At 49.6% G+C, this 14,196-nt stretch overlaps 4 protein-coding genes across 4 annotated transcripts; 2 read left to right on the top strand and 2 right to left on the bottom strand.

Moving 5' to 3' along the window:
* Positions 1-688: 688 nt before the first annotated feature.
* On the top strand, positions 689-1,001 carry B0H18DRAFT_825165 (uncharacterized protein; the record flags this gene model as incomplete). Its single annotated transcript, XM_048039344.1, has 2 exons — positions 689-898; positions 951-1,001. Coding segments are annotated over 2 exons (261 nt in total), but the record flags the coding sequence as incomplete, so codon positions are not given.
* Positions 1,002-2,118: 1,117 nt separating this feature from the next.
* On the bottom strand, positions 2,119-4,193 carry B0H18DRAFT_1121741 (uncharacterized protein; the record flags this gene model as incomplete). The annotated part of the gene is made up of 4 exons (XM_048034384.1): positions 2,119-2,880; positions 2,933-3,166; positions 3,231-3,502; positions 3,569-4,193. 4 exons carry the CDS (start codon positions 4,191-4,193, stop codon positions 2,119-2,121), a joined length of 1,893 nt encoding a protein of 630 aa, XP_047890453.1.
* A 6,308-nt stretch (positions 4,194-10,501) lies between these two features.
* Positions 10,502-12,851, bottom strand: B0H18DRAFT_1023161 (uncharacterized protein; the record flags this gene model as incomplete). The annotated part of the gene is made up of 8 exons (XM_048029621.1): positions 10,502-10,521; positions 10,675-10,921; positions 10,981-11,404; positions 11,467-11,725; positions 11,773-11,838; positions 11,871-12,268; positions 12,307-12,506; positions 12,735-12,851. 7 exons carry the CDS (start codon positions 12,849-12,851, stop codon positions 10,727-10,729), a joined length of 1,659 nt encoding a protein of 552 aa, XP_047890452.1. The 3' UTR covers positions 10,502-10,521; positions 10,675-10,726.
* On the top strand, positions 12,850-13,471 carry B0H18DRAFT_1086311 (uncharacterized protein; the record flags this gene model as incomplete). Its single annotated transcript, XM_048032022.1, has 2 exons — positions 12,850-13,284; positions 13,337-13,471. 2 exons carry the CDS (start codon positions 12,850-12,852, stop codon positions 13,469-13,471), a joined length of 570 nt encoding a protein of 189 aa, XP_047890451.1.
* Positions 13,472-14,196: the final 725 nt, after the last annotated feature.

Here is a 14,196-nt window from a genome sequence, read left to right as displayed (position 1 = left end):
CAGGATAAGGGATGAGGAGAGGAATGCAAATGATCATTCCAGTATACTGCATTGAGAACATGTGACTTACTATCTTTCCATAGCATGAGCCACAATTCATGAAGAGGTATCATGAGTGTACCAAAATCAGCATGGTTGACATGAACAGACTCTGACATTGGGAGGTCTAGGCCAATGTAGTATCAATATGTAGGGAAGTATGACTCACTCAGTTCAAATGATACAATTGTTTGTGATCATTGTCATTATAGTTACTAGCAGTCCCTAGACAGATTCAATGATACAACAATCTCCCACTAGTAAAGTAGTACTATTGTTCAGTGTTTTGAGACAGTGCACAGCACAGGTGAAGTTGGGCAAGAACAAGTCTGCAACCACACATATCGTTGGATAATGGCTGTATAGCAATACCAGCATAGCTATCAATGATCAGTCAAACTTTCTGATGAAGAAATAAGCACATTTGGGATTCAATGCTCTGTGTCTTGTGGTACTGCAAATGAGGAATGAGCTGAGCAACAATAATGTAAGCACCTCTGTTACTACTATAATACTCTTTAATGATTTCAATTTGGCTTGCATAAGGTTATTGTGATTGTCACAGTTTGACAATTACTTTATAAAGCATACGTACCTCGTCGTTGACCCACGCTTGAGCGGTCTGCTTGCATACTCCATCTATTCACTCATGGGCCACTATATCACGAAGGAAGTGAAGCAGCTGGCATTGAAGATGAGCCTCGAACGGCACCTGTCGGACAAGTGGATCCGCGACTGTACCGGCATAAGTCGACGGACACTCAAGAGGCTGCGCAAGCTGTACAGAGACACTGGAGAGGTCATTCGCAAGCCTTTCGCGACTGGTCGCCCACGGATCCTCGATGGGCTAGATGCAAGTGTGAGTATTATCCAGATCAATCTGCTGTCTCTTCTTACTCAGACGAGGAGAGTTTGTTGAAGGATTGGTAGAGCGGCAGCCAGACATTAGCCTTATCGAGCTTCAAGTGGCCTTAGTTGAGATGCTGAACGTGCACGTCTCATACCAAACCATATCCAGGACATTGCGCAGACGGGGTTTCACGCGCAAACAGGTATGTTCTGCTCTTTCGTGACCTAGCTTTGACTCGTTCATGTTACCGCCGTAGGTGACTCGACCGGCTATCGAGCACAACGAGGATGATCGCGTGGCATACAAGATGCTCATTGGTGAGCATTTCGAGCCTTGGCAGCTTGTTTTTGCAGATGAGAGTCATTTCAATCGACTGACCCTACGCCGCCGCTTCGCCTGGGCACCGATTGGCACAAGAGCACGTCGGCGTGACTTCTTCATTCGCGGGACGAGGTAAGTTGCTGGTAGCTGCTGTCGCCTGTATGCAATTGACAGATCACAGATACTCCATCCTACCTGCCCTCTCACTCGACGGCATCCTCCATCTCAAGGTCCTTGATCACTCGTTCAGTGGCGCCACCTTCACCGAATTTGTTGAAGGGCTTCTTGAGCAGATGCAACCTTTCCCACTGCCAAACTCGGTGCTCATCATGGACAAAGCGTCAATCCACCACATTCCGGGAATCCGTGAAATGATAGAAGCACGGTACAATATCTAATCACCTTGTCATTTGTGCATATTCTCACTTTGTGTGCGATAGTGACATGCGCTTAGTGTACTTGCCATCGTATTCACCAGACCTCAACCCTATCGAGGAAGCATTCTCTGCGATCAAGAGCTGGTTGCGCAACAACAGGGATTATGTACTGGGTGAGACGGAAGGTATTGGCAAAGATCCTTATGCCTTGATCTGGGAGGCTGTCTATGCAGCAGTCAGCCCCGAGAGTGTTCATGGTTGGTACCGTCATAGTGAATATATTCCGTAACAAAATGTACTAGCTGATAGCAGTTGAATGCTTGAGATGGTGCGGATCGTAGCTGAGCATACAGTATGACTACATACTGTATCGACGACGGAAGTTGGGTGCATCAAAACCCTGTATGCGGGTAGCTACTGACCAGATTAGGATGAATATAGCAGACGACAAAAGTAGGAGAATGCATAATGGTGCATAGGTCAGTACAATTCATATGTACCTTTCGAATTATTCAGCATTTGACTTGTTTTTCAGAGGCCCTGCTCGTCAGGCTCGAGGTGAGTATCACCCTCATCCAACCACTCCTCATCGGAGTCCTCGTCAGAATCATCATCATCTGCCTCGTCCTCCACCTCATCACCTTTGTTGTCAACCTCGACAGGTTCCTCCTCCGAGCCAGTGCCCGTCGACGCTCTCGCGCTCGCTCTGGAAGAGGTACTAGCACCTGTAGCCAACTGCTCGAATGCGACAACCTCCCATGGAAGATGCTTGGCATACATCTCTGTCGGCATCCCAATGCGGGGAAGAACGATAGCCTTTGCGAAGCTACGAAGAATGTAGGCGCGCTCGTTGCCCATGTCTCCAATGAAAGGTAGGACATCACGAACATCGGGAACTTGAACAATGTCGCCTAGGTCAATGTCGGTCGCAAGCAGGCTCGCCTCGAGTTCCAGGAAGTTGTAGCGTGGGTAGTATGTCTTCTGGAGCATCTCCAAAACGACCGTGAGGTCCGGGTACGGAGGCGCAAGGGTATCCGGGAGGTTGGCATGAGCTGGGACAGGTGAGCCGTCTCGATGCAATGTTGAAGCGGTGGGTGCCTGCGGGTGCGGACTTGGGGTTGGGGTGGACGTGACGGGAGTGGGCATGGGCTGGCTGGGGCCTGGTTGCGTGATGTTGTGTATCGTGACGTGCACAGGGGCAGGGCCGGCGGCATTTGAGTTGACACCCCATCGTGCAGCTCGGTCGAACTCAACACTGTTAGGAGGATTAAAGATCGTTGCATGGTTGAGAGCCTGGACAACAGGATAAGCTATAGCTACCACGAGACTGATCGGGAATACTCACAATCTTCTTTGCCAATAGTGTCATCGCCTGGTGATCCATACGGCGATGATTGTCTGTCCCATTGGGCCGAGTAACATGGCAGTGACCGTTGTGCTTCTCACAGCGGAGATGCTGTTCGAGTTGCTTGTAGGCAGCAAGCTGTGAGCGACGGTCGTCGTTCAGCTCGGGAGGGACATCATCATCGCGTCCACGTCTGCGCTTCTGGCCACTGCTCGAGGTGGCGGTGGTGGGGAGCTATTGAACATCAAATACAAGTAAGTAATGGTTCAAAATATGAATTAGTCTCGACTCTACTGACCATATTCTTGATCTCCAACTTCACAGCACGAGAACGAGCATGCAGCACCTTTTGAACAACGTGCTGTATGGTGCTCTCGTACTCGGCTTTGCCATCCAAGAACATGAAACAGCCGGAATCACCGGAAATCTTCGCCGCAAGACGTGTACTGTTGGGATCGCTCTTGTAGAACACCGCGCACTGCTCACAGAATTCTGTCCACGTCATCCCGGTGTTGGCATTGTAGACATGCTTTCCTTCGCCAATCAGGATGTCGACCTCGAAAGCGTAAACTGCATGAAGGCAGTCTAGTGTCAGTAATGGCTTTTTCAGTGATGACAGGTGAGTGTGCGACGAACCTCCTTGTTGCACTTCCTCATTCGGTCGCTTCTTACTAGGCCTGGCATGAGCGACTCCAGCGATGTCATTGCCACCTGCTGGCGTTCCTGCAGGAACAGGTGCACCAGGACCTGGCACCACCGCAGCGGGTACAGGTGCAGGTGCGGGCACGGGAGCAGGCGCGGGAGCGGGCGCCGCAGCAGGTGCAAGCGGCAGAGCGGGCGCCACCGCAGGTGCAAGCGGGGGAGCAGGCCCGAATGGCGGGGCAGGCCCGGGGAAGGGGGCTGGAGCATAACCAAGTCCCATTGGAGCGGGCATGTATGGGCCGCGATAGTCCATGGGCTGTGGCTGGAAAGGGCCGTGCGGATAGTACATAGGAGCATGGTGAGCGGCAATGCCAGGGTGCGGCTGATACCCTATAGCACCAGGTGCAGAAGCGACACGATGGTAATAGTGACCACCATGGGGCGGCGGAGCCGGCGCGTTCGGCGGAGGCAAGCCAGGATAGTGGGGACCAGCGTGATGGGGAGTACCAGGGCGCCTGGGTGGCAGGTAAGCAGGGTGTTCAGGATGCATAGGCAGAGGATGGGGAACGTCCGGGGCAGCATCGTGGGGCGCGTCTTGTGCACGAGGATGGGCATACATTGGGAGAAGATGTGATCTAAGTCCGTCCAAATACTGTGGTTGGTTTGGCCGGATGCTCACTTGCAGGTCTTATATGTGCTCAGCTCCGCGCCATGGTCTCTTTTTTTTTGTCAGCCGAATAAATCTCGTTTGACTTTCGCAGTTGGACGACACACTTGTCTGTTTCGTCCATGCCTCGTGTATTCGTGACCGACGGTTGAGGCCCTCGACCCGCCAGTTCAGCCACCCACCATGAGCGCTTAGTTTAGCGACACAAACAAGACCAAACCAACCACGAGTGCAACGTCAACGTACAAACAACGCCCATCTTCGACAACTATGACTGTCACTATGACCGCTGCTACGATAGCTCCCACTGACCTTTGTTTCTCGCTCGACTACAATGTCGTACATAGCAAGACAATCTTCAAAAACTACGGTGATTCTCTGTCCCCACAACAATTGCTGGCCTTCACACCCTATCACGGCAGGCATGTACGTCGGACTCGGAGGTGACAGGGGTCGGTGGACTGTTCTGCGGTGGTGAACAACCGGTTCGTGCTATTTCCAGTCTTTCTACACTGATATCTCTCCATTTGGAGCACCTGAACTCACTCAAAATCTGCAAGGGGACTTGAATCTCGGACTCGGATTGAGTCAATAGGGTAGATGCTCAGGGTTCCACTGTCCACGGCAGTCTAAAATGTGCCGTTATGGTACCTCCTTGTATAGAGCCTGTAGTTGCTATTGCTACGCACAAATCAGAATCTTTTCATTGTATAGTGTCGTGGATTTGACCGTTGCTCGTACTCTCATGATATCGTCACTTGCTATCGTCACTTGCGCTTCTGAGTCACTCGCCAAATATATTATATTTTGGTTTGGTTTGGGAAATTTCCTCTCTTTTTGTAGGTAAGTGTGAGATTCATGGCCAGTTGAATGTCCGCCTATGCGTGTTTTATGGACCCGGGGCCTAGTGTAATGGAATCAGCTGTGATGACCGGAGTCGTCGACAGGCCGGTATGTCGACGACTCCACTTCGGCAACGGGCACTTGTTTCAGCACTTAGTAAGCGATGTAAGTGTACACTGTTTCTGCAGCAAAACTGACTTGTTTGGGGCTCAAAAAAGTCCCGGAAAATCGGATAATGTTCTAGAAGATCTGTGGAATATCCCTAAGCATATAAAAACAGAGAGAACCTCAATACATGGTCATTCAGTAGTGGGAAATCAACACAGGCATGTTATGACAATATTTCCCCATTCATAGCAGTGCTGTGCACATTCCATGCTGTGTGGACTATGTGCATGGTCTATACAGGTCATATCAAATGTGTTTCAGAGGCAACAACCTATTCATATTTGGAATCACTTTGCAATTGTCCACAGAGGTTCTCTTTTCTGGATTATGAATATATAGGCAAGGCATGCTAGTTATAGACTCTGAGGGCTCTATACGGGATCAATTTCTTACATACAGCAGGCATCATGAATTAATTCAATTGTACATAATATTCCCAGATTTTATCAGCATTTTCTGAGCACAGACTGAGCAGCTGAATGGAAACTGCCATTTTTGGAAGGCCAGCTTCCCTATATAGCAGATCCCAGATGTCAGAGAATCAATGGACAGTCTACAGGCTTTGATAGAGTCACTTTGAAGGTTGAAAGCAGTGCACTCATGTGTACAGAGGCATATGTGGGTTTTTGAGTTTTGTGAATTGTGCCATAACCACTGAAGTTGATGGGCAAGTCACAGCAGCTACAGACTCCATGACATCATACCTATCAGAGAGAATATTTTGGATATTTGTTGTATTTTTGAAGGCTACAGTACAGCAGATACATAGACTTGAGAGCCTTTGGCCAAATACAGTAAGGCCAGTCAGAGGCTAATTCCCTTAAACAGCATATTTCAGTGGAGTCTGGGAGACCACACTGCAAGATGACTCGTCCACAGGTCAAAACTTTGACCTGTGGACAAGTGAACCTCACATGGCATGTGGCTGAGCCTATTGCACCAGACTCTGTGTTTCTGCTATCCCTTTGCATCTCATCCACAAGTACACACTTAAGTCCTGTCAACCCACAATGGGACAATAGTGTTATCTAATACTTTGCTCATTTTCCTGCCATTTATGCAACACTGTAAAGGTGATCTATCATCAACTTCCCAAACAGGCAAGGGATCTACCATATATGGTGATTTTTCATATCTGGTAGCCATAGGCCCCTGCATAAGATTGTCAGCCTGTAGGACTCTCCAGTAAGGGCAGTAAATGCAAAACAACATTTGTACATATGCCTCTGCATCACTTGCCTTGGTCAGTACACTGTGAACAAGCATTGGGATACCTAATTTGGACCTCCATACCTGTGTGCAAGGAGCATTGCATGAGAGTCAATATTTCGAGATTTCTCCACATTTAATGTGCTCTAGTAAGAGTCTAGACAGTGCTGCTGACCACATTGGGCAAGAAAAAACTTGGCATGGGGAGCTGAGATTGAATGATTCCCTTAGAAGGCAAGGTTTGCCAGTGGTTCAACCAATGACATTGCTCCAAAATCCCTTTTGGGTGAGCTGAGTTGCACACAAATGCAGGGCTGCAGTTGTATACAAGTCCGCTTCGGCAATGGGCGCTTAATGGGCGCTTAGTAAGCGGTGTAAGTGCAGACTGTTACTGTGTCAAGAGGGTTTGTATAGACTTGAAAAAAGCGGAATATTCAGAAGAGATTCAGAATGAATGAAGTCAAATCCTTATAGCCTTCCATGATACAATTGTTGCATCAACTAGGGCAGTATACTCAATAACACAGTGAGATTCACATTCAGGGAGCTCATATAAGCCTATGATCACACTTCAGACAGTGTCTCTGCAGCATACAAAGCCTGACATCATAGTAGCATGGATACATATGTATGGATGGCCATTATATATCCCCAGATTGTGTCTATGTGTCTGTATGCCAGCTACATGCCACAACTACCATATAGAGTAGGTGTCCTGCCCAAAGAGGAAGTAGGACAAGATGTGGTGCCCATGGAGGTCATAAAAATGCAGAAAATCTGTCAAATATACAGAAGCACCCAATAGGAGAATGTGAGTGCTTGGGATTATGATAGACATCACTACACCATGTACATGGACTACAACATGTGAAAAGAGGGTCAAATGGCTCATTGTGGCTGATTCTGGCTGTAGTGCAGCACCCACTGAGTTGTACAGTGTCTGAATCACATATGTATGTCATTGCAGACATATGGAACACATCTGAGGCACAAATAGGCACTTTGACATCTGCAGAGGCACATGTGGATTTTTTTATTTTGCATTTTCTGGACCAGGCAGCTACTCTAGCTACTCAATAATGATAGTGTATACTCTCTGAATGAAGGGCTATCAGATCAGTATACTAAGTCCATTCACAATTGTTACTAACTAGGGCTATTGGGCAGCCTGTAAGTGTGAGCGCTAGCAGTGAGCTGCCTGGCTGCCAGTCACATGACATGCTCACCAGTTGCCATATTGGGTGCCACTGGAAGTGTTTCTTGGCCCTCACCCCAGGACAAAGCACTGAGCCACAGCATTTGTTTGGTGGTGTTGGTGCAAGTTGCATCATCTGGGAGTCTGAAATTTTTGAACTCCGCTAACTGACCATAACAAATGTTAACTATACATGGTAAGCTGGGGGCAAATGAGTGTACCTGTGGGAAAAAACTGCCGCATTGGGCGCCACTGGAAGCGTTTCAGGCCCGTCCATCATAAGAACGATACCTTCGTACCTCAGGGATCGTAATAACACTTCCACTTAGAAGTTGACTTTGAAGTGGATTAGTGTTAGGCTATCCTGTCATAGACAGCATTAACAATGGATAATGTTTTGACTTAGGATTGACTTTGAAGTAGTTAGCACTAAGCCATACTGTCATGAACAGGATTAGCAATAGATTGGGATTTGGTTTAAGACACATGAGCATTGTCAAGCACTGTCTTGAGAGAGGATTAGGACTGGTATATTTTGTCTTAGTACATAGATTAGCATAGGATTATGAACATTCACATGGGTTACATTGGATTGGAACTGGATCAAAAATACTCAAGTCATGATTTAGCATTGATCAGCAGGGGATTAGACAGGGATTGAGCATGACTTAATGAAGATTGGTGTTCATCTCAAACCTACTTAGCCTCAACTACCTGTGAATCTATTGCCTAAGTCATGGCTAAGCATGGCTAATCTATGGTTAGAAAATGATTAAACATGGGTCAGATGTTACTTAGCCATGATTAATCCTCTGAGGATTAGCTTCATTGAACTTATATGGGTAATCAATTGGCTAAGCAGTTTCTCAGCAAGTCTCAGCAATGGATAAACTATGGCTAATCTATGGTTAAGTGTGTATGGATTAGCTGTACTGATTGTCCTTGGCTAAGCAAAAAGTCTAAGCAATGGATGAACAATGGATAATCCATGGTTAAACCTGTATGGATTAGCTGTACTGATCCTGCTTGGCCAAGCAACTGGCTAAGCCATAGCTTAGCACAGGATTGGGTTAAATGTGTATGGCCTTTAAGTTGATCTAAAATACAATATTGATTCAAACTTAATCCCGTTTAAATGACATCACTGATACACAAATAAGTCTTACACATCACAACACAAAATGTATAGTGATACCATGGGCAGAACCCTCTAAAGCCCATCATATTGGATCACCCAGATGTAGTGGGATTACAATGGGTCAACATTAAGCAGAACAAATGTATCTCAGGGTATACAAAAATTGAACTGAAACACAGACAAGATGTTGCATTGTGTCATGAATATGATAATGTCTGTCAGACTAGCCCCTGAGAAGAGGATCATATTAAAATTATTTGGATTTATTTCTTGATCATCATCACTGAATCCTGTCTTATGTCCCAGGCTTCCACTAATATATGATAAGTGGGGCCAGAGGATGAATGTGACCAGCCCATTATGCAATTACTTTCATTCAAGCCTAGTTAATACATTGCCAGGTGATAAGTGACACAATAAGGAGCATGATGTCTTATAAAAAGCATGATCATAGACCTACTGTATTCAATGGCCTGCCACCTGCATGTAACTGTGGCCACTGGTCACTCTGCTGAAATCCTGGATTTAGAAAATTAACTAACAAGGCATCTATGCTAAATGTAGTGCTGGAACTGCAGGTCTAGGCTCACCTCAAGGGGTCCATGACACAGTATTCATACTGAGTTTTCAAAATTCTAGAGTGGCCCTGTCACATGTACCTAGCAAGGAATTAAGTATACAGTATTACTGGCTGTCCAGCATGGACAATTGCATGGTAAGATTCAGTATGATAATATTTTGTGCCAGTATAGTATCTCAGCTGCACTGGGCTACCAAGCACATGGCACTGCATTGAATTGAGCATAATGGTACATACACTGTAATGCACTTGTTGTTGTCAATAGGACAACCTCAGTAGTCTGTGTATCATTGGTTGGAGCATAACAATAAATGACAAAATCTGTCTTCTGGTTACTTATAGAAGACAGGATGTGGCATAGGCAGGTCTTGCACAAACTTGGTTCCAGTCACTCAGGGCATTGCTTGGGTCAGGAGAGCTAGATAGGTAGATGAGATGGACAAGGAGAGAGTTAGGTTAGAAAGAACAGTGCATTGGTCTAACTACAATGTACAGAGTACTGTAGTTGTTAGTTGTGGGTCAAGATAGATGGTTTGTGGAGCAAAAGTGTGTCGTCCATGAGCAAGTTGACACTCCTTATATTCCTGCAGGTTGGCCTTGCTGAATCATCCTCATAATCATAAGTTGAACATTATTGAATGTTTGAAAATGGATTCAAATATATAATGCCATTCTAGCAAGTACCAACTGTATCTTGAAGGCTGACATTACGGAAAGGGAACACTTGTCAACTTTCCCATACTGCTATTGCAAAGTACTTTGAAGCAAGCTTCAGGATCACCATATAGCTGTTGAACTGTGAGAGAAACATAGCACAGACTATCTAATCAACAGTTGCCAAATTTTACCACTGAATTATTACCACAGAAGTCCATGGGTTGCATGGGTACATGGGTCAGATTTTGGCTACCCATACCCATACCCATGCATACCCATACCCATGACCCACATGGGTTATCCATACCCATGCAATGCACTAGCAATGCATTAGCCACTATGCCAGATGACCCAACACCAATCATGTGAGCACAAGATGTTCTTCATTTGCATGGCACACCAGATTTGATTTGGTCTGCATCATATGATACAGCTGTACCTGACCCACAAAAATGACAGATAATACAAATGGCATACACTTGGGCAAATGCTGTTTCATTAAGTGTTGGTACTCTGGTGCATAATGTATAATTGTGGGAGGCTTACAAGTGGGCCAAGTCATCAAGTGAACATGTGCAGTGACATGAGTGGCCATGTAGTAATATCACATGCTGCCACTGAACCCAAGTTTTGACCAAATGCATTGAGACTTGGTTGAGATTGGCAGAATATACAATTCCCCAATTTACCATACATCAACTGAGTAGATATTTTTCCCACCCAGTCACCTCAAGCTTCTGCACCTTCTCATGTACTTCACATGTTTGCTCTTTCAGATAGTCATCCATCTTATGGACAAGATCTGGTATGCCACTGGCTAGTATCCTGACAGCCAGCAAGCCAGCATTCATGCCGTTGTTGATGGCTACTGTTGCCACAGGCACACCTCTCTGGAGTCAGTGTGCCAATCAGATGCTGCGCCCACCAAAATGACAATGTACGAACATACCGGCATCTGCACAATGCTATGCAAGGAGTCAACACCATCCAGGGTGCTGCCCTTCACAGGAACACCGACAACCGGGAGACTCGTCATCGCAGCAACCATACCTGGCAAGTGCGCAGCCCCTCCCGCCCCGGCTATAATCACTCGGAGACCCCTTGATACGGCGGATCGTGCATACATAGTCATCCGATCCGGCGTGCGGTGAGCAGACACAATCGTGAGCTCGTAAGGGATCCCGAAGCGATCGAGAATACGCGCAGACGGAACCATCACGGGCAGGTCCGAGTCCGAGCCCATGATGATGCCTACGAGCGGCTGGCGATGTGAAAACCCAGAGCCAGGTTCAGGCGCGAGGGGAGCGTGCAGCGCGAGCTCCGCAGCGCTGCTCGGAGAAGGGAGTTGTTCCAACAAGGGACGCAGTCGACGGCTCCGTTCGCGTCGGAGGGTGCGACAACGGTGATGTGGCCCATCTTGCGGCCCTTCCGGCACTCAGACTTGCCATACAGATGCGCCGCGGCGCCAGGCACCTTGAGCGCATGCTCGACGACGGCACTGATCTCGGTCACGTCGCCGGAAGCCCCGAGCAGGTTCAGCATGGCCGCAGACGGCACCTTCAGAGCGGTAGATCCTAGAGGAAGCGAGAGGATCGCGCGGAGATGGTTTTCGTATTGGGACGTCTCACACGCTTCGATGGTGTAGTGTCCCGAGTTGTGCGGCCGCGGAGCAATTTCGTTGACGACGACCGAGCCTGCACACCAATCAACATCCGTCCGACACACTGCACGATCGACGCACCATCCTCCACCAGGAACATCTCCACGCCGAACACACCAGCTCCCTCCAACGTCTTCACCGATGCTTCTGCGACGTCGCGAGCACGACCGAAAGCGTACCGTCACTACTCCGCAGAGGTGCGAACACCAAATGGCAGATGTTGTCCCTGTGGACGGTCTCCACGACCGGATACGAAGCGATTTCGCCAGTGGCGGATCTGACCACCATGACCGCGATCTCTTTCACGAAGGGCACCCACTTCTCGGCGTAGAGCGGTCTCCCCCCCAACGCGGCGATGGCCTCGGGATCTGGGCAATGGCGCACCACGTAGTTGCCCCTACCGTCGTAGGCAAGCGTTCGGCTCTTCAGCATCAAGGGCAAGCCCAACGTCTCGGAGGCCGAGGTGACGGATGCCACGGTGGATTCGACCTGCAGGAACTGCGAGACTGGGCAACCGGAGGCCACGAGGTGTTCCTTCTGGACGAGTTTGTCTTGGATGACTCGGATGGTAGAGGGGCTGGGTGCACTCCGAGGGGCACGGATCCCTGTACGGACTGCAGCACGTCGACGTCGACGTGCTCGATCTCGACGGTGAGTACATCGACCTTGGCGGCCAGCTGGCGTATTTTGGCAGGGTCGGTGAACGAGCCGTCAATGTGGGCGAGGTCGACAGACCGAGGGGAGACAACCTGCTTTGCCGGGGCGTGATCACCGACGTCGAGGATCACGACATCGATGTTGAGCAGCGAGGCGGCCTGGGCAAGCATGCGCCCGAGCTGGCCGCCGCCTGGTGGGTGAGGACGGGCGGATGAGCACCACCGTCCGACAGAGGCGATGGAGAGACTGGCGGGTGTGTGAGTGCGGCTGCAGAGGGCGGACGGGAGGACACGCGACGCACCGCACCTAGGATCCGACGACCTTGTTCATCGCTGTCTGCAGCGAACGCGCGCACGAGAACGTGGAGATGACCGCGACGGACGGACGTCCCAAAGATCGACTAGGCGCCCGTGCAACTTGTTTTCGTCCTCACGTGCAGCGTCCACAGCGAGCACGACGCACCGCACGACGGCGACGGCACACTGCACGACGAGCACGACCATGGCCGCGCCAGCGAGACCACCGCCCACGAGGAGGCGCACCCGGAAGCGCAAGCGACGCGCCGCCTCCAGCTCGTCTTCGGACGCGGACTCGTCGTCCTCGGACAGCGACGCCCCCGCTGCTGCTCGTCCTCCACGCCCGGTCGCAGCAGGCGTGGCCTCACCCGACGCGGCGCAGTCCTCCGAGTCCTCAGACACGGAGTCCCAGTCGTCCTCGGAGGACGAGTCTCCCCGTCGCGCCCAGCAGAACACCCGTCCGAGTGCGCCCTCTCCACCGCCCGCTCGCCGCTCGCCTACGCCTGAACCCCGTCCCACTCCCGTACCGTCGTTTCTTGGACACACCGACGATCAAGACCACCTCAGGCAACGCTTCAGGAAGTTTTGGATGGCTTCCGTTGTCGATGCCTTCAGCGACGATCTGGGGGAGATTCGTAAGGTGCGCCCGCTCTCCGTCTCTCGACATGTCTTGGTCGGTGACCGCCCTCTAGGAGGCCAATCTGTCGACACCTCGCCTTGCGCTCCTTATCGACTCTTTGGCTGCTGGAGCGGACGTCTTCTCATCCTCGCATGGTGCCGATAACGGGGGCATCGACGAGACGGATGTCGCGATGCGCGACCCATGAACATTAGCCTCACGGTGAGCATACTGTCGTACCACATGATATCGAACCTATCTGAAGGTTGTCGCGGTCATACAGTTTGGACGACTTCCTCCGCGCGAGCCGTTAACAACTCCCAGCCTCGAGGATGAGCACTTCAGTTGAGGATGGCCACCTGATGGGGCTCTTTCCTCAAGGCGTTGCCACGCCAGTATCGTCAATCGGGTCAAAGCGCTGTCTCGCCGCGCACGAAGTTCGTACCTCTCCGTCGACAATACGGCGCGTAGAAGCAGGTGCGCTTGGGCAGGTAGTCAAGAAATGTATGGACTGTCGTCCTGGCACGTTCTTCTTAACTTGCCATATTCTCGTCACGCTCATGTATGTAAGAAGGTAGAATTGGGCTAAGGGGGATTGGCATGTATTTCGTGTGCTATACGGTGAGAGTAATCCGCGACGCCATCCTCATGGATTCATTTGACAATGTGTCGGTGGTAAAGTTGCATGTGAACGAATGCGCCATTCATTGGCTTATTTGTAGAGCACTAGAGAAAGCGAAGGTCATTCGTGTATCATTGTCACGTCGGACTACCCTTCTCAGTTTGTGGTCGAGCAGGCATGCTTGGCGATGTCGTACGTTTTAGCCTTGATGTGCTGGAACGACCATTGAACGATGCTCTCTAGGTACATGCGATGGAGACTCCCCTCGGTGCTGACGCTGGACAAAGCATTGGAGTGTGTCGGAACCTTCG

This window comes from Fomitopsis serialis (assembly GCF_022376445.1).
Source record: "Fomitopsis serialis strain Sig1Antser10 chromosome Unknown B0H18scaffold_65, whole genome shotgun sequence".
NCBI lineage: Eukaryota > Fungi > Basidiomycota > Agaricomycetes > Polyporales > Fomitopsidaceae > Fomitopsis > Fomitopsis serialis.
This window is presented reverse-complemented; position numbering and strand designations above follow the sequence as displayed.